This window comes from Sciurus vulgaris, assembly GCF_902686455.1.
Source record: "Sciurus vulgaris genome assembly, chromosome: 16".
NCBI lineage: Eukaryota > Metazoa > Chordata > Mammalia > Rodentia > Sciuridae > Sciurus > Sciurus vulgaris.
In genome coordinates, this window is record NC_136477.1 from 32,325,247 (window position 1) to 32,347,269 (window position 22,023).

At 44.6% G+C, this 22,023-nt stretch overlaps 1 protein-coding gene and 1 long non-coding RNA gene across 3 annotated transcripts in view; one reads left to right on the forward strand and one right to left on the reverse strand.

Annotated features, from left to right (window-relative positions):
* CMTM7 (CKLF like MARVEL transmembrane domain containing 7) overlaps positions 1-9,541 on the reverse strand; it is a 57,194-nt gene extending 47,653 nt beyond the window's left edge. For both annotated transcript variants that reach the window (XR_013759748.1, XM_079114013.1), the window contains exon 1: positions 9,249-9,541. Coding sequence is in view for 1 of the 2 variants with exons in the window: in XM_079114013.1 (XP_078970139.1) it covers positions 9,249-9,395 (147 nt within the window). In the remaining variant the exon portion in view is untranslated. The remainder of the gene's footprint in view (positions 1-9,248) is intronic.
* On the forward strand, positions 251-7,891 carry LOC306645879. The gene is made up of 2 exons (XR_013759757.1): positions 251-2,856; positions 2,889-7,891. It is a non-coding gene; the product is annotated as an uncharacterized lncRNA (long non-coding RNA).
* Positions 9,542-22,023: the final 12,482 nt, after the last annotated feature.

A 22,023-nucleotide genomic window follows, 5' to 3' on the forward strand; every position in this document is an offset into this window, starting at 1 on the left:
GATTAGAAAAGTTAAACAAAGGAAAACTTCAGGTGAGGATGCCTGACATAGAACAGGCACTTAAATCTTCCCAGCCCTCCCTGGAGGTCCTTACAACTCAAAAGCAAGAATGACAATGGCAGGTTCATGTGAAAATGCTTTCTAAAACACAAGGCACATCCTGCCTGTTCAACACCCTGGGGAGGGGTTTTCCCCATTCCAGGTGATTTCACCTCTGGCCCAAGGCAAGGCCGTCATATCACCTGCTGTCATGTCATCTGCTGTCGTGTCTCAGCTCCTCTGGCTAGACGGACCACAGCCTGCCCAGTATTGAGGAGCCACACGGGTCGGTTACGGTAGCCTTGAATGCAGTATCACAGCATCATCTTCAAATGTTTAATGGTTTGGTAGATTACACACAGTAATTGATCATGGGGGAAAAACAAATTGACCTTTTAAGAGCTCAAGTTTGAGGCCTAGGCATAAGCTCAGTGGGAGAGCATTTGCTCAGCATGTTCACTCAAGTCCCTGGTTCAACACCTAGTGCTGCAAAACAGAAACAAAAAGAGCTCAAGGTCTGGACTCCGACCACCTGGTTCAAAACCAAGTTCTACTGTGGCTTAGGGCAAATTCCTAGTCTGTAAATTAGGGGTAATGCTAAGACCCATCTCATAATATGATGAAAATTAAGCCAGGCAACACACGTAAAAATACATTGCCCCAACCCTGTTTCAAAATAAAAAAGGGCTGGGGATGTGGTTTAGTGGTTAAGCCACCCTGGGTTCAATCCGTAGTACCAAAAAAAAAAAAAAAAAAAAAAGTTATTCAGTGACTGCCACCAAGTGGGAGCTCAATAGTTATTATTTACTTAAGAATTATTTTTCTAATTTAAAAAGGAAAAAATTTTAAAAAAAGACCTTCATATGAACTATATTTAGAGTTGTGGCTACCTTCTTAGGGAGGGTAAGAAAACATAAGTAGAAGGGAATAAAAATAAATTGAGGTTATGCTATAGTTAGTATTTCTCTCTGCTCTCCAGAAAGTTCCACTTTACTCTGTACCCCAAACTGATTTAATTAATCTCTTTTTCCTGTTACCTTTGCAAGAAACTTTATTTTCTCCATGTTAAAAAAATCCTTTCAGGGCTTGGGTTGTGGCTCAGTGGTAGAGCTCTTGCCTTAGCATGTGTGAGACACTGGGTTCGATTCTCAGCACCCCATATAAAGAAATGAAAAAAATAAAGGTCTGTCAACATCTTTAAAAAATATTTAAAAAAAAATCCTTTCAGAATAATTCCTGGAAACGGCTTTACAATTACTCTCTCTTTATCCATCCATCTATCCTAGCTAGAGAGACAGACAGACAGACAGAGACAGAGAAGGAGGGAGACAGGAAGGCTACCCAGGAAACAAAGAACCGCTTCACTGCCCTTGCTGACTGAAACACAAACCAGGTAAACCACCCTTTCTGCAGGCGCCAGAAGCCATTTCTTCCGGGAGCAGACAGGGTGGAGAGGTGGGAGGGATCCCGTCCCATCCTTTCCACTCTGAATGCCCCGGGGCTGCAGAGCAACCAGCAGCCAATGCAAGGCTCAGAGCCAGGTCCCGCTGTGCCCGGGAGTCACAATAGGCCTCAGTGAGGAATGCCAGGGAGTGAGCAGCCAGCGAGGGAACCTCTGAGCCAAACTGGTGACAATGAAACCCGGCATGTGGCGGCCGGCAGGTCAGAGGGAGGCTTCCAGGGCTGCAGGCTGGAGCAGCCCAGCACAGCATGGTGGTGCAGATGGCAGGGGGAGGAAACAGATGGATGTCCAGTGGGCTGAACAGGAAACGCCAGGGCTGGGAGGAAGGGAGAAGAAAGGAGGCTTTCCCTGCAACAAGCATTTAAATAAATATACTGGCCCCCCACACAGAATTCCCCATGCAAGGCCCAGGAGAGTCTCTAGTACCCACTATAGTGCCAGAAAACCTGTGGAACTCTCCAGACTCACAGGGGTCTCTGCTCACCCCCAGACCCCCGCCTCCCATGCTCCCTCACCTCCACTCTGGATCCTGCAACCTGGTGGACCCTCCAGGGACTGTTTTCATCAGTATCAATTCCCAACCCTGCAGCAGGTGGTCCTGTGGAGTGTCCTGGATCATAATTCTCACCAGTAATTACAAAACCCTTTTTGCTCTGCATAAGGTCTTCCACATGTGTGGTACCACCACCCTTCAAATATCTGAAGATGCCGTTGCCCTTACGTAAACATAAATGCATTTGAAAGCGCGACTGAACTTTCTAGTCTGTCTCTGTCATTATTCCTTTCCCAAATCATCAGACATCAAAAACACTATTACAATTTAAAATATTATCACTATCACACTTGGCTCCTTGGGTTTCCTGGATGATAAAGGAATGTCCACTAATTTGTAGACATTAAAAGTCTAGAAAATTGTTTAATGCCCGCCATCTCAGAAGGGCACGAAGCATTTCATTTCTCTCTCAGCTAAAGGTCAATGCCATTTATCCGGAGGAAGTATTTATAGGTTTGTACTCCAGTACTTCTGAACAAGGAAGTTCATCACGGCCTTATTTGTCCATGAGCTGAACTGGATGCTCCTGAGCCACAGGGGGTGGGATGTCACATAAACCATGGAAACCCCATGACTGCAGAAACCAAACTAAAAACCGAACTCAGGCGAACGCTAAGCAACAGGGGAAAACATTCATTACACATTAAGCAAAACTAAACATCTTATAAAACATGTATAGCATCATCCTTAATTAACATCCAAAAATAACAAGATTACATGTATCTACTATAAAATACTATAAAGCTACTTTAAATATGAATTTTGTGGGGGAAGGAATGGGAGAGTCTGTTTTCTTCTTTGTGTTACCCGAAGTTTCTACAAAAAACAAGGAAGAATAAGGCCTGGAACTTTTTTTTTTTTTTTTAATTATGATTATTTTTAAAAAATACTTTTAGTTGAAGATGGACACAATACATTTATTTATTTATTTTAATGTCGTGCTGAGGATCAAACCCACTGCCTCATATGTGCGAGGCAAGCACTCCACCACTGAGCTACAACCCCAGCCCCTATTTTTATTTTTTCATTTGGCCATTGGCAGAAAGTAGTTTCTTGTTCTTGGATTCAGGATTGGGTTGGGACCAAAGAATCTTGGCCTTGAGGTTCTTTACGTTATTCCAGGTAGGATGTGGGTGCGCAGATCACACTTGGGAACTGTATTAGTGCATTTTTCATTACTATAATAAAATATAGAAGGCAGGTTCACTTAATAAAGAAGAGGATTAATTTGCTCACACTTTTGGAGGATGAAAGTCCAAACAGCATGATACAGGCTCTGGCAAAGGCCCCATGGCACTCGGTGCACAAGAGGAAGAAGTTGCATCTCAATAAAGGAAGACAAGGCTGGGATCCCATAAGCTCTTCTGAGGACACTGCCCCCTCAAACATAAAGACCCCCTACTAGGTTTACCTCCTCCCATTGCCAAACTGAGGACCAACCTCCAGCACATGAATGTTTGGGGAATAAACGACAGCCAAACCATAGCATGAGCCAAGCCAGAGTCCCTCCACCCTTGGCCATGTTCAGTTAAGCCAGAACACCAAGTTGTGGCCCATTCTGGGTTACGTTGGGCATTTTCCACTCGCAGGTCTATTCACAGCTACACCAGAGGCGGAGATCCCTCACAGTCTGATTCCATTTGGCACCTGTACTGTGAATTCCTAAAGTGAAGCTCAGAATTGCTCTGACCTTGGGGTCTTTAGGACCCACCTTTCAGCCAGAAAACTTAAGTGTACTCTCCCCAGACTCACATCCAAGGTGTCGTCCAAACTGGGTAGGTTCCTTTAATCTTATTTCAGGCCAAAAAAGAAAAAAAATTTTAGAAAACAAAATATTTTGTAGTTTTCTCTTTTCTGAAATTAATAAAATGTATATGTAATATGACCCTAATCCTGGTGACAACCAAAAAGTTTCCACAGAATTCCAAAATGACCTCTAGGGGGCAGTACAGCCACCGGTTGAGAACTCCATCAATGGTGAGTTGACACCGAAGCTTCCCTGATTTTTATAGAATAAGGACGGTATCTTCCCATGATCTTGCAGACTTGGCGTCTGATCCCGGCATACTTCTTCAGGCTTCTCCAAACTGACATGATACTCCTTCCTACAGACTCAGGGACGTTGTCCACACTTTCTTCTTTTTGTAATTCTGCTTCCATCAAATATCCCTTCCTCAGAAAAGTCTTTCCTGGCCTCCCAGGAAGGTCACACTCCTTAGCACATGCTCTCTGCCACTGAGCACCTCTCCTCTTCAACTTTTGTCCCAGCCTATAATTACAGATGGTACTCTATCTCATCCTCACTGAACATGAACGTAAGTTTTTTGGTCATTATTCCCTAAACAATACAGTATACTATTTACATAGCATTTGCATTGTATTAGGTATTGTAAGTAAGGTAGGTTTAAAATGTATGAGAAGATGTGTGGAAGTTCCTGGCAATTGTGTCACTATTTTATACCAGGTTCTTGAGCACCTATCTGAGTATTTTGGTATCTGAGGTGGGTCCTGGAATCAATTCCGACAGGCACCAAGGGATGACTGTATACACTTATAGCCATTTGATTAATGTCTGCTTTGTCCATTAGAGAATAAGGAGGGCTTGGGCTGAGTTGTTTCGTTTAGTCTTCTTTCCACAGCACATAGTAGGTGCTGAATAAATATTTGCTGAATAAATAGATGAACCTCCTGGAAGACGTTGAGATTTTTATCTTTGTTGCCTGTGAACTACGTTCTCATTCTCATTGCATATTATGGTTGTGCAAATGCGACAGCCTTTGTTTTTCTGCATAGGTCTACCTTGTTAACAGTTATACTGTGCAAAACTTGAACAGAGTTAATATAGCAGATGCTCAATGAATGAAATGAAACCAATTTCTAAATCTCTGGGGTGGGGAGATGAAAAATTGTCTCAGAAAGAAATGATAGCTGGGTGTGGCGGTGCATGCCTATAATTCCAGCAGCTTGGGAGGCTGAGGCAGGAGGAATGCAAGTTCAAAGCTAGCCTCAACAACTTAGTGAGGCCCTAAGCAACTTAGCAAGACCCTGCTTCAATAAATAAATAAAATAAAAAGAACTGGGGATGTGGCTTAGTGGTTAAGCACCTTGAGTTCTATCTACCAAAAAAAAAAAAAAGAAATGATAAATGTTTGAGGTGATGGATATGCTAATGGCTGATTTGATCAATACACATCATATGCATGCATTAAAATATCACTCTATGCCCCATAAATAGGTACAATTATCATGCATCAATTAAAAAAAAAGAACTGACCCAATACTGGCTTGTTTCTTACTACATCTTTTTCTTTCTCATCATCTCCAACATATCACATAGCTCCAAATTAAACATACTGTATAAAGGAGTAAATGGGGACTCCCGACACGATCATCTGTCACGATTGGCCTCTGACCCTTTTCCCTTAGGTGACCAACTATCAACTTTTCTCTTCCTGCCAGCCAAGGACATCTCTTCCAGTTCAGGCCTCCTGGTGACCTGGCCCTTCAGCTCAGACTCTGTGAGGCTTGAAGTGGACACTCCTTCCTCTAGTGGTGGGTGTAGTGGGAACCCAAAGGGGGTTTCCTGGAACACAGTTGTGCTCCCCCTACACCGTGTTTGCATGCAGAACACTACACCCCCTCAGCCTCCTCTCTAGATCTCACTTTTTAATGGCTGAGACATAATTCAAATACTATGCAATTCACTTAAAGTGTGAAGTTCAATGAATTCCATCACCATGATCTTTGAACATTTTTCATATGCCCCCAAAATCCTACCTGTTAGCAATCACTTCTCATTTCCTACTCCCAGCCATGTCCAGCCCTAAGCAACCACTAATTTACTTTCTGTGTCTATAAATTTGCCTATTCTCAATCATTTATATAAGTAAAATCATATAATATGTGGGTTTTTGTGACTTTTTTTCACTTAGCCCAGAGTTGTCAAAGGTCATCCATTCAGTTCATATGGTAGTACTACAGTTCCCACTGTTTTGGGTCATATAATATTCTACTGGATGAATGTATCACTTGCCTTATTGTTAGTATTTATGTAATCATCGTTTGATGGACACTATGCTGTTTCCACTTTCTGGCTATTATGAATAATAGTACTGCAAACAATATGAACATACAAGTCTTTGAGTGGATCTGTGTTTTCACAGCTCCTGGGTGTAGCTCCCTTTACCTTCCCATCAGCAATATCCCAGAGTTCCAATTTCTTCACATCCTCCACGTTCTTGCCATTTGTTATTATCTGATTTTTAAGTTAATGTCCACTTTGTGGGTGTAAAGCAATCTTACTGTGGTTTTGATTTTTCCTGAATCTGTTAATAAGCCACAACTGCGAGAGTTATGAGTTCTGGGGACATGAGGCCATCGGGCCTGGGCAGGCTCTACCGCTGCTGCTGACTGCGGTGTGGCTTCAGTAGATCTTAACCTTTCAGTCAGTTTCCTCACCTGTCAAAGATGTGACTCCACCATTTAGTGAGACATTTAGTGAGAAGATATATATGTGGTTTATAGCATACAATTCCTTGTGCATTATCAAGAGCAATAGTAGGGCTGAAAAAACAGCTTTTTTTTTTTTTTTTTTAAGTTTCTTTAAGTCAAGAACTGTGATTATGACCCTGCTCTAAGAAGGAAGATGAAAGAAGTAAAACCCTCATGGCCACAGAATTGTAAGATTTATATATGGATAAATGATATGACAAGCACCAGTAGTCACTTAGAGACCTGCTTTCTTCCTTTTTTCTCCTCTTTTCATTTCCTAGTAGTGGAGGATTCAGAGGAGGCCTGCCCAAGGCATGGGAAGCTTTCTCTAAAGACACAGCCTCTGCAATTCCTTCTTAACGGAAAGCATTGAAAGGTCCGTTCATCAGCCCATGATGAAAATTCTTCTCAGGAAGCCAAGGACAAAAGGGCCTGCATGCCATTGAGACATCTGTAGTCAAAATGAGAGACCTCCCCACCCGACCCCCTGGTCACCGTGACACACACTGATAATCCCAGCAGCTCTGAAGGCTGAGGCAGGAGGATTTTGAGTTCAAAGCCAGCCTCAGCAACTTAGGGAGGCTCTAAGCAACTCAAGGAGGAGACCCTGTCTTTAAATAAATATTTTTAAAAGGACTGGGGATGTTGCTTAGTGGTTAAGGTCCCTGGGTTCAATCTCCAGTATGAGAGAGAGAGAGAGAGAGAGAGAGACAGAGAGAGACAGAGACACCCCCAGGCATAGAGTGCCCAAAGGGTGGCACCATGTTAGCTGCTTCTGTTCTTCCTCAAATTTAAAACTTGGCTAAGCAAGTGCTTTCCAGAAATGAAGACAAATGAACATCAAATGCCCAAGTAGGAACCCCAGAAAAGAGAAGAAGAACAGAAAGGAGTTACACAAGAGGCCCAAACAGACAGTCCTAAGTGGTCTGTTATATAATATGACCACCCTGGAAGGGCAACTTCAACCCCACAGGGTCTGACCAAACTAGCCCATAGCTACCTGGCCATCCTGCAGAGATGGCACGGTTTTAAGAAGAGCAGCAGCCAGATAAAGTAATTGTTTAAGTCTTTGTTCTCTTCTTTTGAACAACAGGCTCCATCATTGATGGTCACCTACAACCTGGCACAAGGGCCACAAGCAAGAGGTCAGCTGAAGTGCTTGGAATGGGAGAAGGAGGTCTCTCATCTCCTGTTCCTCAAACTCATGGACCAACACGACTGCTTCTCACCTCCACCCTTGTTACCAAAGTACAGACCAACAAGAAGTTTTTCATTGCCCAACATCTTTGTCCACTAAACACATGGGCCAAGATGAAAGCTTCTGATCCCAATCTGTGCCCAACAAACTCATCACTTCCAAAGGTCAGGTAGGGTCTGTCTCACCCGGAGCCTCTCTTTTAAGGATGGGGGAGGTGGGCTGTCTGCTCCATTTAGCTGATCAAATCTCTTATCTGCTCCCACTAAATGAACAAAAAGAAGGAAACAAAAACAAAAATGCCCTGCTCCTACCCAACACTGTCCAGCACCAGGCCTTTGTTGTAGTTGCTTAATTGCCTCTACTTCCTAATTTTGGGTTCATCTAGCCACCTTCTTAGAGAAGAAGGAACCGAGTTCCGGTCCCTCTAGGTCTCCCCAGGGAGAGAATGACGGCCACTTTTTTACACATTCAGCATCTGGAATAAGGGCTTTGGAATAAGGCCTCCCACCCCGTGTCCAGTTCCAGAGGGGCTGCTCCACTTTCGCAGGCCCCAGCTTCTGGTTCTATGAGCCTCTACCTATCCCACACTTCTTTCCCCACATCTCAAAAACCACCCCTCTCCTATTTACAGTTCTTGCTGAGCTTCAGTGAGGGAAGAGTCACCAACAGCCCAGCCCAGTTTCAAAACACATCATACAAACGGAAAGGTATTTAAGATCAAATATTTTCAAAGGAAAAAAAAAAAAAAGTGGGAGGGAGAAAAGAGTAGGGAACAAGAGAACAGATGGGGCAACTTCCAGCCTCGAGGCCCTGGTGTTGCGCTGGTCACTCGGAGAGCCGGTAACTTCGTCCGGCCTGGCTCCCGAGGGCTCCAGTCAGGAGACTGGCTTCTCCAAACACGACCAGCCCCTCGGAACCGGCCTTTCCCAAACGGTCCTCTGCCTTCCAGGGCCCTCCCTTGCAACTGGGGCGCGCAGGGGACCTGAAGGCGGTCCCAGGGTCCCCACTCTCCCGGCCCACCCTCACCACCGAAGGGAACGCAAAACCCCGCGACCTCGTCTCTGGGGGGGCAACTGCGCCCGGAGCGGGGAAGCCCCTCCGCGCCGGCCGGGGACAGGGGAGGCCGCGGGCCGGGAGGTGGGGCTCGGCCGGCTCATCGCCGCTGGCCCGGCCACTCTTCCTCCCGGCGCGGGTTCGAAGCGGCGCGGCCCAGAGAAGAGGAAGGAAGGCGACGAGGAACTCGGGCCGCGGTTTCTGTCAGCAGGCGGGTCAGGCCCCGCCGAGGGGGCTGGGGAGCGCGGGCGGCCGGCACCGTGGGGGCCGGACTCGGGCGCGGGCTGCGCCGGCAACTTTCCCGGGGACTCGGCTTCCGCGGCGCGGCCCCCGCCGCCCGCCCGCCGCGCGAGACTCGGGCTCCGGCCAGGTCCAGCGGCCGGCGCGCGCGCTCCCCGGCCCCGTCCTCCCCGGGCGCTCGGAGTGACCCCGGCCCGCGTCCGCCCTCTTACCATCTGCGCCACTTTGAGCAGGGCCCCCTGGGTGCGGGGGTAGACGGAGTCCAGCAGCCCCTCCGAGGGCTGGCTCGCGCCCACCCCGGGTCCCAGCGCGCTGCCGCTGCTGCACGTGGTGCGGACGAGTCCCGATCCATGCGACATCGCGTGGCCCCAGCCCGCTGGCCGCCTCCCGGCCCGGGACCCGGGACCAGATGAGGAGGGGCGGGCTAGGCGGGCGGGCGGGGCGGGGCCCTCGCGGCGGTCGCCGGCGCTGGGAGGGCGGGGCGCACTCGTCTGCAACCCCTGGGCACCAGCCCCGCGCCAGCTGTGGCTGGACCCCGCGCGGGACCCGCTGGCCGGCGCCCTCCAGAGAGGCCTCAGCGGTCCCTGCGCTCAGAGACGCACGGAAGTTGGACTGGCGCGAGGAGGAAACCGGACGCCTGGGGCCACGGCCTCTCCCAAGTGGGCAAGACCCAGGTCACAGCTGGCACTGAGCCTCCTGGGATTTTGCGTGGGTGCGGCTGCGGATGTGTGCCCCGAGTACTTCACTGAAGTTTAACTTACATACGGTGGAATGTCCAGGCCGTACCGTGCAGCTCCATTAATTTTTATGTATGTGTGCACCTGTGTAACCATGACCCACCAACGAATGGAACATGCCCATCACCTCAGAGAGTTCCCTCGTGCTTCTTTTTCCCTCCGGCTGCCGGGCCTCAGCACCCTCCTTTTCGACTGCAGGCAACCACAGTGTTCTGCTCTCTGTCACTGTTGATTAGTTTTACCTGAACTTAGACTTCAAATACTTGGAAATAAGGCAGAATATTCTCATTTGTGTCCAGTTTTGACGTAACTCATTTGAGTTTCATTCTGTTGGGAATATAAGTGGTTTATATCAGTAGTTCCTTCCTTCTTATTGCTGAGTAATATTACACTATGTCACGTTTTAAATTTTTTAGTTACCTGTTGATGGGCACCTGGTTATTTCCTTCCTCCCTCCCTCCCTTCCTTCCTTCTTTCCTTTCCTGGATGTTAGGAATAAAGCATTGACAAATAGTCTGGGGAAAAAAATTTTTTTTGGTGGATATAAACTCTAATTTCTCTGGGGTAAACATCTACAAATGACGTAGAGATTTGCTGGGCCACAGGGTGAGCAAATGTTTACTTCTATTAGAAATTATCAAATAGTTTTCCAAATGGCATACTATGTTGAACTCCTTCTTTGATGGGCCCACACAGGACTATGAAATGAGTTACAGTTTTGTTGTTTAAGAAAATAGATCTTGCTGTGTTGCTCAGGGTGGCCTCAAACTTCTTGTCACAAGCAGTCCTCCTCCCTCAGCCTCCTAAGTAGCTGGGACTACAGGTGTGTACCACTGCACACAGTCCCAAATGAGTTATGTTATTCATGTTCCCTTTGAGCAGTGTTCCCCATGGCTATATTTATATTTACTCATTTGGAGAAAACAGCAAAAATCTATCTGCCTGGGTTCAGTACTGAGCAACACACACACACACACACACACTAAAAACAAAAAGCAAACAAAAAACCACCTCTGCGAGCTTATTAGGTACCACCACTGTCCTGGCATCAGAAGGCTTTCCAACATGGCTAAGTCTTAATAATTTCTAGAGGGTGGATGATATCCTTACATTCTCTGATTTGACAGGTCTCCTAGGTGATTCTGAGGCACACCAAGATCGAGAACAGATCCACTAGAGTGGAGACATTTGGGGATTTATCACATTACTTTTTTCCTACTTGTATATACACTTTTTTTTTTTTTTTTTTTTTGTATTCCACATCTGTCTTCTCTTTAAATAACAGTCACAGCTGTTTGGTACCTCCATTTCTTTCTCTGTAAAACAGGAATAATTCCAACTAGGGGCTGCTACTGCCAAAGCGTTTCCGGCTCTTCGCCCACAGTTGGTTTGGTTATCACTTTTCATGTCGATTTACCTTTTCACTCCTGCACTTATCCAAGTGTTCAAAACTCAACACAGGTGACAGGAGATCTCTGTCGAAGTGAGGGCTTCAGAGAAGCAGAAAACACAAGGGCTGGATAATTTCTCCTTCGAGGAGTCTTCGTTCAAATCTCTAGGAATCTTCTTCCTCGGTGATTTTCGGTGTATGGCTCCCAGTCCAGAAGAACCATCATCACCTATGTGAAATGCAAATCCTAGGAAGCCTTTCTGACCTGCTGGATCAGAAGCTTTCGGTGTGGGACTCAGCAGTCTGTGTTTGGGCAAGTCCTCCAGCTTCATCCCTACCCAGCATGCTTGTGGTTGAGAGCCATTATCACCCAGGAGACCTTGCTGAGACATTACTGGTTTTCTCTGCCTGGTGTTGGCCACTGTGCCACCCAACCCTGATTGGAAATAATCATGAATGCTGGCTACTGTGCTAATCATTTTATCACGATCACTTAAGAGCTTGAGAAAGATACTTGCAATGCAAGGGACATTTACAGGAGGACTTCCAGGAAAGTGCAGTTAGGTAGTAGGTAGCTGTGGTTGTCATGTCCATGGAGTGGAGGCCAGGTCTGGACCAGAAGTTCCCTGTTCATGCAGTGTTTAGCAGAGTGCCTGACCCAAAGTAGTACTCTGTATCTATCTGTGGGATTAATGCGGAGCTCCAGGGATGGTCCACAGAAGGGAGCAACCAGCGTGTCCTGAACCAGGAGGAAGTTTCATACAGGAAGTGGTGTTTGAACTGGGTCTTGAAGCATGATTAAAACTGACGGCAGTGGGGGATGGGGGTGAGGCAGGGATGTAGCTCAGTGCACTTGCCTAGCTAGCATGAAGTTCTGGGTTCAATTCTCAGTACTTCGAAAGCAATGAAAAACAAACTTACTGGGTGGGCAAGAGAGAATGGCCCACCCCAAGGAGGCCTGACATAGCAACATGGACCTCAGGAATTACCAGTGGTTTGGGGTATAGGAACACATGGAAAAGGGACAGAGGCTTGACTGGAGAGGTAGGCCTGTGGTAGATACTGTAGGATTGAGGATGCCAGTTTTAGGGTTGGGGTTTTATATAGGTAGTGGATGCTGAGAGGACAAAAAAACATGTCAAACTCGGAGAACCCCTGCTGGGCCTTATGATGGTGATGCTGCTGATGATGTCTGCTATGAAGAAAAAAGTTTCATTGGTAGTTTTGTTGCCTTTATGAACCTGGTTGAAAACTACTGACCTGGTAAGTTTCTGGCATCCTAACTGAGTCCCTTGAAATGTCATTGCCTCTGTGAGGCCTTCTTTGGGCAATGAGCAATTCTCCATGCCACGTATTAAGCTAATATTTACTGAGCATCTAGAAAGTGCCAGGCTCTATGTTAGGCATGAGAGCTACCTGTTCTTTACCCCTGGAGCTTCCTGACATGAAGGGACCAGACAGTAAAAATGGCAATTTCAATACAGCCTGGCAAAAGCTAAACGTAGGGTTAAAGTGAGGTGCTCTGGGGGTCGGGGGGGGGGGGGGACACCTCACCTTGTAAGGGAAGTAGTAAGGAAGTCAGGGAAGACTTTCTAGAGAGGAGCCATCTTAACCACACACTGAAGGATAAAAAACTATTAATCAGCCTTAGGAGGGTGGAGAAGAGAGTTTTAGGTAAGTACTCAGAGGCATGACTTATCAGAGGGCAGGAAGTCCATTGGGGCTTGAGCAGCTGATTCAAAGGAGGGCGGGTGCTAATGAGGCTGGAGAGGTGGCAAGACAACACGGCAAACATGGCTCCCTTGCTCCTGTATGTGTACCCACCCTGGAAGTGCGTGGCCTCCCACACTTTAGCCTTGGCTGTCTCTTCCCAGACCGGGAGTTCATACAGGGAAGGAATCACATCTGGAAACCCTGGAGCGCCATGCTTTCTTGAATTTATATGCTAATTCTGCCACCTACCAGCTCTTCAAAGGTGGGAAATTTCTAACCCACTTTGGGACTCAGTTCCCATCTGTCAGTGGGCATGAAAACTCATATCTATACTTACTAATCCAAATCTCTTCTGCCGCATATCAAAACACCACAAAGGTTAGTGACAAAATAATTTATTATTCTCTCTCATGCCTTTGTGATTTGACTGGGCTCAGCTGGGTGGTTCTCACTTGGGGTCTTTGATACTGTTGTCGTCAGATGGCAGCTGGGGCAAATCATCTGAAGCTCCCCTGGGTTGGACATCCAAGATGGCTTTCTCACATGGCTGGAAGTTGGTGCTGGCGATTGGCTGGCGCTCAGCTAGGCCTTCCACTGGGGTGCCTACATGAGGCCTCGCCACAGGGCTTGGACTTCTCGGAGCATGGTGGCTGGGGTCTGAGAGGGAACATTGGCAGAGGCACCATTCCAAGAAGCAGGAAGAGGAAACTGCAGGCAGTGAGGGGCTATCTTTGGAAGGGGACATCACTATTTCCTCTCTATTCTAATAGAGCATTCAAGGTGGGGGGGGGTGCCAAAATACACTCCACCAATCAGGAAGGTGCATGGTGATAACTATGACCATCTTTTGAAAGTACAAACCGCCATACCTCCTGTGAGAATTCAATAAAGGACGGTCTGGAGCTCTCATCACAGAGCCTGCCAGAGGGTTTTCAAGTGTGCTGGCTCTTCTTGGCCTTCATCCTGACATCTTCATCACCAACCACAGTGCCTAGTATATAGTAGTCCAGCTTTATCCTGCTCAAATTTGATAGTGGGAGAATTGTTTACCATTTATTTATGGTTACTGACCTCATAACCCAAGAATAATTATGAATATTAATAAATAGTAAGATTGACTTCACTGTTTTATTGAACTAACCCTAAACATGAATGCTCAGTTTGCATTGTGTGTGTGTGTGTGTGTGTGTGTGTGTGTGTGTGTGTGTATGCATACAGAATAATCCTTTGCTGGAAAATAGGGGAAATATTAGAGGAAATACATTTGGAGATTCAAGAAAAGAGTATAATGCTAATAGCACTGGATGAAGAGTCAGATCTGTGTACAACTGGAAAGACAGGGGAAATGGCTAACACTTGCTTCCTGCTCAAGTCCTCGGCTTAGTTCCCGACTGCATGAGGTTTTTGGCTTAGCACACTCTGGAGGTCCCTGCATCTCTTCCCCAGCCTCTGCATGGGTCTCTGGAAAAGCCGCCATAAGGTAGAATGCTATCTGGCAGATTGGCACCAGCTGTTTGTCTGCTTTAACACAGTTGGCAAGGAGGAAGTTTGACCCTGGCCAGTGAGGGCAAGTTGACTTTCAATTCAGGCAGCGAAGCCTTTGATACTTGTCTTTCATTTTCTGATTATTTCCTGTGTTTGCTATGTCTCTTCAAGTAGTCTGCAGGCTCCCTGCGGACAATCTGCTTTGTGACTGCTCTCAGATGTAACTTGAAGACGGGTTCCTGGCCCACGCTTTGGGCTGTGTAGAAAAGGGGTCAAGGGGAGGACTCCCTAATTCCTTAAGCAGTGAAATAGTCTGCTTACAGAGCCTGCTTCTACTTAGTCACCCTTTGGAAAAAGCAGGCAGGATTCTGTCAGCTGGTCTGCCTGCAAGTGAGTCTGTCTGGACCTCAGTTTCCATTTGTGCAATGATCAAACAGACAGATGTATGAAAATGTCAAGGAAGCATGGCACAAATATGAGGATCCACAGCTCTGTGTGCCAACACTTTCCAACAGGATTGCTATTTCTTCTAGAGAGATACCAGCAGAGAAAGAAGAGAGTGGGAGTGGGGGCAGGCCATAGGTGATTCTGGGAACAAGAAAGGCTTGCTGTGTTATGGTCTGAATTCACATGGAGAAGCTCTAACCCCTTCTCCCTCAGAATGTGAATGTATTTGAAGACAAGGTCTTTAAATAGGTAATGAAGTTAAAATAGAATTGAGGAGGTAGGCCCCATCCAAGCACTGGTCTCCTTAGAAGAAGAGTTTAGAACAGACAACACACACGGAGAAGACCATGTGAGACACACAGAGCCACCGGTAAGCCAAGGAGATCAGTCTGTCCTAAGAAACACACCTGGGAACACCTTGACCTTGAACTTCTGGCCTCCAGAATAGTGAGGAACAAAACTCTGGCGTTTAAGCCACCCCACTGTGGCACTTTGCTATGTCAGCCTTGGTCAACTTGTACATGTTTTAATTCAGAATCAAGGATTCTTTTTGAAAACAAATCTCTTAAATCATTTCCAAAAACATCAATAGCATGCTTATCTTTTAAACGAAAAACTTGTATTTGTATTTAATCCATAAAACTTGGGATTATCATTTCCTTGCCTTTTATCTGAATACAAAGATAATGTGTTCATTATAAAGTGTAAACATTAATCATTTAAAGTGAGAACAAACAAGAAAAATAAAAGACTTTTAATTAAGGCTTAAAGTCCCCCCCCCACCATGTAACTTAAATTTTTACCCTTTAAGCAACACTCCTCTCTGCCATCCTCGCCCCCACCTGTAACTCTCCACCCTCGGCTTCTGCGAGTTTGACATTACACTCCACGAGTGAGATCATGCCGTATTGGTCTTTCTGTGTCTGTCTTTTTCCACTTAGCATAATGTTCTCCAGGTTCATCCATGCTGCAAAGAAGACAGGATTTCCTTCTTTTGAAAGGCTGAACAGTATTCCACTGGATATAGGCACATTTTTCAATCTACTTATCAGTTGATAGACATTTCTGTCACTTCCACTTCTTAGCTACCTGTGAACAATGCTGCAATAAACATGGGGTATTGAGGTCTCTTTGACACACGGACTTCATTTTCTTTGGATATATAACCAGAAGTGAGATTGCTGAATCATATGGTAGTTCTATTTTTTTGAGGAAATCTCCATAACATTTTCTATACTCATCTACATTTCCACTAACAGTGTATCCTTTTCTCCACATACTCAACAATACTCATCTTTCATCTTTCCAGCTTTGTGGTTTTAATTTGCATTTCCTTATTAATTGGTAAATTAATTAGCTGATAGATTTTTATTTACCTGTTCGTCATTCGTATGTCTGCTTTTGAGAAATGTCTATTCAAGTCCTTTGCCCATTTTTAAATTGGATTATTTGTTTTCTTGCTATTGATTTGAATTCCTTATATATTTTGGTTACTTACCCGTTATTAGATGTGTAACTTTGCAAATATTGTCTCTCTCTCTCTTTTTTTTTTTTTTTCCGGTGCTGGGGATTTGAACCCAGGGCCGTGTGCTTGCAAGGCAAGCACTCTACCAACTGAGCTATACCCCCAGCCCCAAATATTGTCTCTCTAAGCTTAAACTTTTAAATAAGACCAAGTTTAAGTGCTCAAGCATTAATTATCATGCACTTAGCTTGTAGAAGTTGTCTTTCGAACCCTATTCTTTTTTACACACAGTTCCAACAAGAGAAGTGAAAATTTAAAATAGTAATTCAAAGGGAGGGGTTAGGCAGCTGTAGAAGAGGGATGTACTATCATATAAGAGTTTATGCTATCAGTCTGGACAGTGAGGAAAATGCTCCCAAATCTATAAAAAGCAGGTGCAGAATTAAGAACAAGGTCATTCGGGTGGGACTTGGCTGGTTTATAGCACTGTTCATAATGACAATCACCCTTTATTTTCAAAATGTGAGATCAAGTCCAATGCTAAGAAACCAGGGAAGACTACTGCATTTTTTTTTTTTTTTACAAAGATTTCCAGCCAAAATGTCAGCTTCAGTTATTTGTAGAACCAAATATGCTCTAAATATGGTGGAAGAATGTTCTAGAATTATGTAAGGCAGTAGAATAGTGTGAATGCAAGAACTTCTCTCTGTGTAGGTGAGGTGTACTGATATAAATTCTCACAGTTCTCTGTATTACATATAAGGTAGACAGGTGTAAATTCTCACATTAATCCTTTTTAATCAAAATTTATAAATGAGTGCTTTGCAGATGGTCAGATGTTTTGAATAGAATACAACCTTTCAAACACGAGAAGCCCACACTCCCTTCATTCTTAGCTCCATCTCCTACTTTGCCCACGAAACCTTGCATAAATAAGATAAATGATGGCCAAGGACTACCTTCCTTCCGAAGAGACCAAGGCAATGAGTGGGTACAGTCCTCCACATGGTTTGCATGCAATGACTCTGGTCCCTTGTCCACCTTTATAAGGGAGCTTGAAGATGTTAATTTTTCCACTAAGAGGATCCTGTCTTTTTGCTGATGAAACTACTGTTTTCCTTTGTCTTTTACTTAAAAATTACTTATTTTTTGATTGTGAATGTATTTTATGCTCACTGAGGAAAACTGGGGGGAAATTCAGAAAAAAAAACAAAAAACAAAAAACAAAGAGAATCAAAATTGCCTGACAATCCTACCACTCTTTACTACTTGGTTTGCTTTGCCTTTTTGTAAATTCTGTTATCCCTAAATATTTCCTATAAAAATTCCTCATAGAACTTTATGTAGAGGGAAATGAGAGGGAGGATGGGACAGGGGTATGAAACATGGTGGAATGAGACAGACATCATTACCCTATGTACATGTTTGATTACACTAAGCTACACCCACTCCAAAAGGAAGACTTTTTTGAGGGTCGATTCATACCATATGTAAAAGCAACTTGTCAAGTAAAAGGTTGTAGGCTGAATCATGAACGGGTCAATTTTGTATATCAAAAATACTACTAACAGTGATAATTTCACACGGTCTGGTCTTAACAGTGTATTATTAAATATCTGGAAGCTATTACACCTTATGGCTCATAAGTGAATAATCATTTACATGTTCTAGAAACCATCAGCTAAGTTGTGTGTTTGTTAGGGTACTCAGCTCATTAACCACTTGGTAGCTCTCATTTATTAATCACTTTTCTTTTTGGTACTAGGGATTGAACAGTGGTGCTTCACCACTAGGCCACATCGCCAATCCTTTTTTATATTTTTATTAGAGACAGGGTCTTGCCAAGTTGCTTAGGGCCTTGCTAAGCTGCTGAGGCTGGCTTTGAACTCACGATCCTCCTGCCTCAGCCTCTTGAGTCACTGAGATTGTAGGCGTGCGCTACTGTACCTGGCTTATTCATCACTTTTCTAACAATCTAATTTGGAGCACCCTAAATACATCTACACGTTTAGCTTTTCAATTGCAGGTGTCCGCTGACCTGCTCAGTGCTGGGATCCCTGTGATACACAGAGATCCCGTGGCCCCAGATCTAATCCCCTTGGCAAGTTTGTCTCATCTAATTTGCTAATCTTTCAAGGTATTCCAGAACTCCTCATTAACCTCCCAGGGTCTTGGCTCCTGTAGATGCTTACCGAGCACAAACTACATTCCAAGAAGCTTGCTGAGCTCCAAAGGGAAGATGGAGATAAAAACTTATCATTCCAACTCTCCAAAAGATCCCAAGTCAGAAGAGAGATGGATGGTAGGAAATGATTTGACAGCAGACGGAATAAGGGTGATAATGGACATTTAAAAATATCCAACGCTTTCCTTTAAAATTGACCTTATCAGATGGCATTGTTCCAGTAACCCAGGAGGCTGAGGCAGGAGAATCGCAAGTTTGAGGCCAGCTTCAGCAACTTAGCGAGACCCTCGTTCAAAATAAAAAAATTAAAAGGGCAGGGGATGTATTTCAGTGATAAGGCACCCCTGGATTCAATCCCCAGTACCAAAAACCCAAACACAAATAAAAAGACCAGCTTTATCAAGGTACAACGTATATTAAAAATGTGCTATTTTAAGTAAACAGTTTGTGAAATTTGTCAAACACGTACACCTATGAGATCTCCCTCACAATCAAGATATGGAACATCTCTCACCTCAGAACACTTCCTGTGCCCCTTCCTGTAGTGTGCTGGGTTTGATCCTTAGCACCACATAAAAATAAATAAAATAAAAGTATTGTGTCCACCTAAACTAACTAAATAAATAAATAAAAGATCACACAATTTTTTAAAAAATTGAACATTAGGTTTCTTTGGTCTGGCTTCTTTCATTCAATGTAACATTTCGATGATTCATCACATTGTCACGTGTATCAGTAGTTCATTCCCTCACATGACTATGGCAAACCACAACCTGTTTATTCATTCATCATTTAATAGACATCTGAGTTGTTTCCAGATTCGGTCAATTATGAATACAGCTATTATGCACATTCCTGCACAAATCTTTTTGTGGATATGGTTCTCATGGGTCAAGACCTAGGAATGAAATTGCTGGGCCATATTATAGGTTTAACTTAATACATAGCTGTACCAATTTACATTCCCACCAGCAATGTATGAGAATTTCAGATGCTCCACAACCTCATCAATGTTGCTGGCTCTTTGCGGTTCCAAAATCCGTGGATATTTGTCACCGCCTGCAGCAACAACTTGCACGGGTCTTATGGGTGGTGGAGTGGAAACTGAGGCACTTCTTTCTCTTTAGTGCACTGCTTTCTTGCTTATTTACTTATAGAGGATAGAGGAAATGAGGTTTACTTGCTTTGAGAGAGGAGAGAGAGAGAGAGAGACTTTGCTTATCAGAAAGAGACTTTGCTTAAAAGAGAAACTTGCTACACCTTAAAGTCCTGCATCCTGTGAACTAAGGGTACGTCCACCTAGGGTGCCCGAGTGATGCGTCTCAGTTCTCCGTTCTGCGATCTGCCTTCCGCCGCTGCCCCTACTTGCTGCTGTGTTCTTTCTTCTGGCTTTTCCGCTAATGGCTGCTGTTGCCTATGTCCCTAGTAGCTACTGCCGCGCGTCTAGCTGCTTTTCTGCAAATGGCTGCTGTAGCGTGTTTTTCCCTCTGGCTGCTTCTAATGGCTGCTGTGTGTGTCTTGCTCCGCCTACACTTATATCACCTCCAGGAGCGGAGAGCAGGGCCACGCCTCTTACGCAAAGATTAGGCGAGATGCTCGGAGCAGGCAATTAGAGCTCGAGAACTCATGCGCATACATTGTGTGCATGGACGAGAAAATCACCTGAGTGTGCTTATGTCAATTAACCTCCTTGCTGTCGATGTGATCAAGCGCCATCCCGGCGCCGCCAACATGGCACAGCCCCCAACACATCAACACTTGGTATTGTCAAGATTTCAGTCATTCTCGAAGGTGTGAAGTAGTAGCTTATTGCAGTTTTTAATTAAAAAAACAAAGGACCACCTTTGATCCCTAAATTCTTTTTCGTATATGCCAGTCCTCATTCTTGTAGAATCAGTGTTCTTTGGCGTTTGTTGGCCAACTTACTTACAGAGACATAAACCACTTCTCAAAGAGACTATTGGTCTTTGAGACACAACAGGTGGAGTTCTCAACAACAGTTAAAATGTATGGAGTTCAGATTGTAAATGACGCTCCTTCACACTCAGCTTTTCTATTGCAATGATCAAAGACAGGTCATGAGAGCACCTGTCCTCCCTGTTTCTCTTCCCAGAATGTCCATGCTCTTGCCCTCTTAACTCCCTCAGGAAGGCTTGAGGAATTCTCTCAAATAGCTTCTCAAAATTTCCTCCCCCTCCTCCTCCTTCTGCCTCTTTTTCTTTTCATTCTTATTTTTTATGGTACTGGGGATTGAACTGAGAGGTGCTTTACCACTGAGCCACATCCCTAGTCCTTTTTAGTTTTTATTTTGAGACAGGGTCTTGCTAAATTGCTTAGGGCCTTGCTAAGTTGCTGGGGTGTGCCTCGAACTTGTGATCCCGCTGCCTCAGCCTTCAGAGTTGCTGGGATTACAGGCATGCACTACTGCACCAGCTTCGAAATTTCCTTTATCTAAAGTTGACTTATCCCATCATTACTGCCAGGCCTCTTTGGTGTCTTAGTATGTCTCTAGGATGTCCTGCTTAGGGTGCATGCTGTTGCAAGAAATGGAAATTAATTCAAGTAGAATTGTTCATATAATTGCAAAGTCAGAGTTTGAAAGCTTTCAGGGCTGAACTGATTCAGTGGCTTTATGATGTTATCACTGATGGTTTCTTTCTACCTCTTTGCTCTTCTTCTCTATGACTGGCTCCCCCTCCTGGTTCAAAATATTTGCAAACAACTCCCAAGATACAAATTTCCCTAGTTGCCTTCCAAGGGGAGGACTATTGCTTCAAGGAGTTGGATTAGAAAAGTAAGTAGTACTTAAATCATTCCACCATGTACACATATATCAAAGCATCACACTGTACTCACCAAATACATACAATAAATTGTCAATAAAAATAACAATTAAAATATAGGATAATAAACCTTTATTGAGCACCTACTGTATACCAAGTGCTTTAAATACATTATTTAATATGATCCTCACATTAACGCCTGCAATGAATGTACTTGCTCTCCACATTTGCTAGGTGAATGACTTTTATCAAATTTCTTAATCTCTTTATACCTCAGTTTCCTCATCTGTAAGATGTGGATCATCCAGTGCCTACTTCATAGGATTGTTCTGAGAGTAAATGAGACATAAGATAGAAACCCTTGGCACAGTGCCTGGCATATACAGAGAAGCTTCTAATATACATTAGGTATCTCACCACAGAGTAAGCATGCTCCCAGAACTCCTAAGCAAGCCCCGGGTTATATGATCATCTGTGAACCAAACTTTGTGGCCAGGGGGTGGGATTTGCTTATTAAGTTAGACAGAGCCACCCGCTACATGCCTAGAGTCAGAGTGGAGTCAGCCTCCCCCAGGGACCTGGGCTGCAAGAGGCACAGACATCATGAAGACTGGGGTCAGCAGACAGTAAGAGGAGGGAGAAAAGATATCAGGGGAGGAGGGAGCTACGAGACCTTTTATGTCCTGGATTATTTTAGATATTCTGAATATTTTAGCAAAAAAAGTTTGCCACTGATGGGAAAGTTTTCTCAAAATGTATCTGCCCAAAATAAGCTTCCTCAA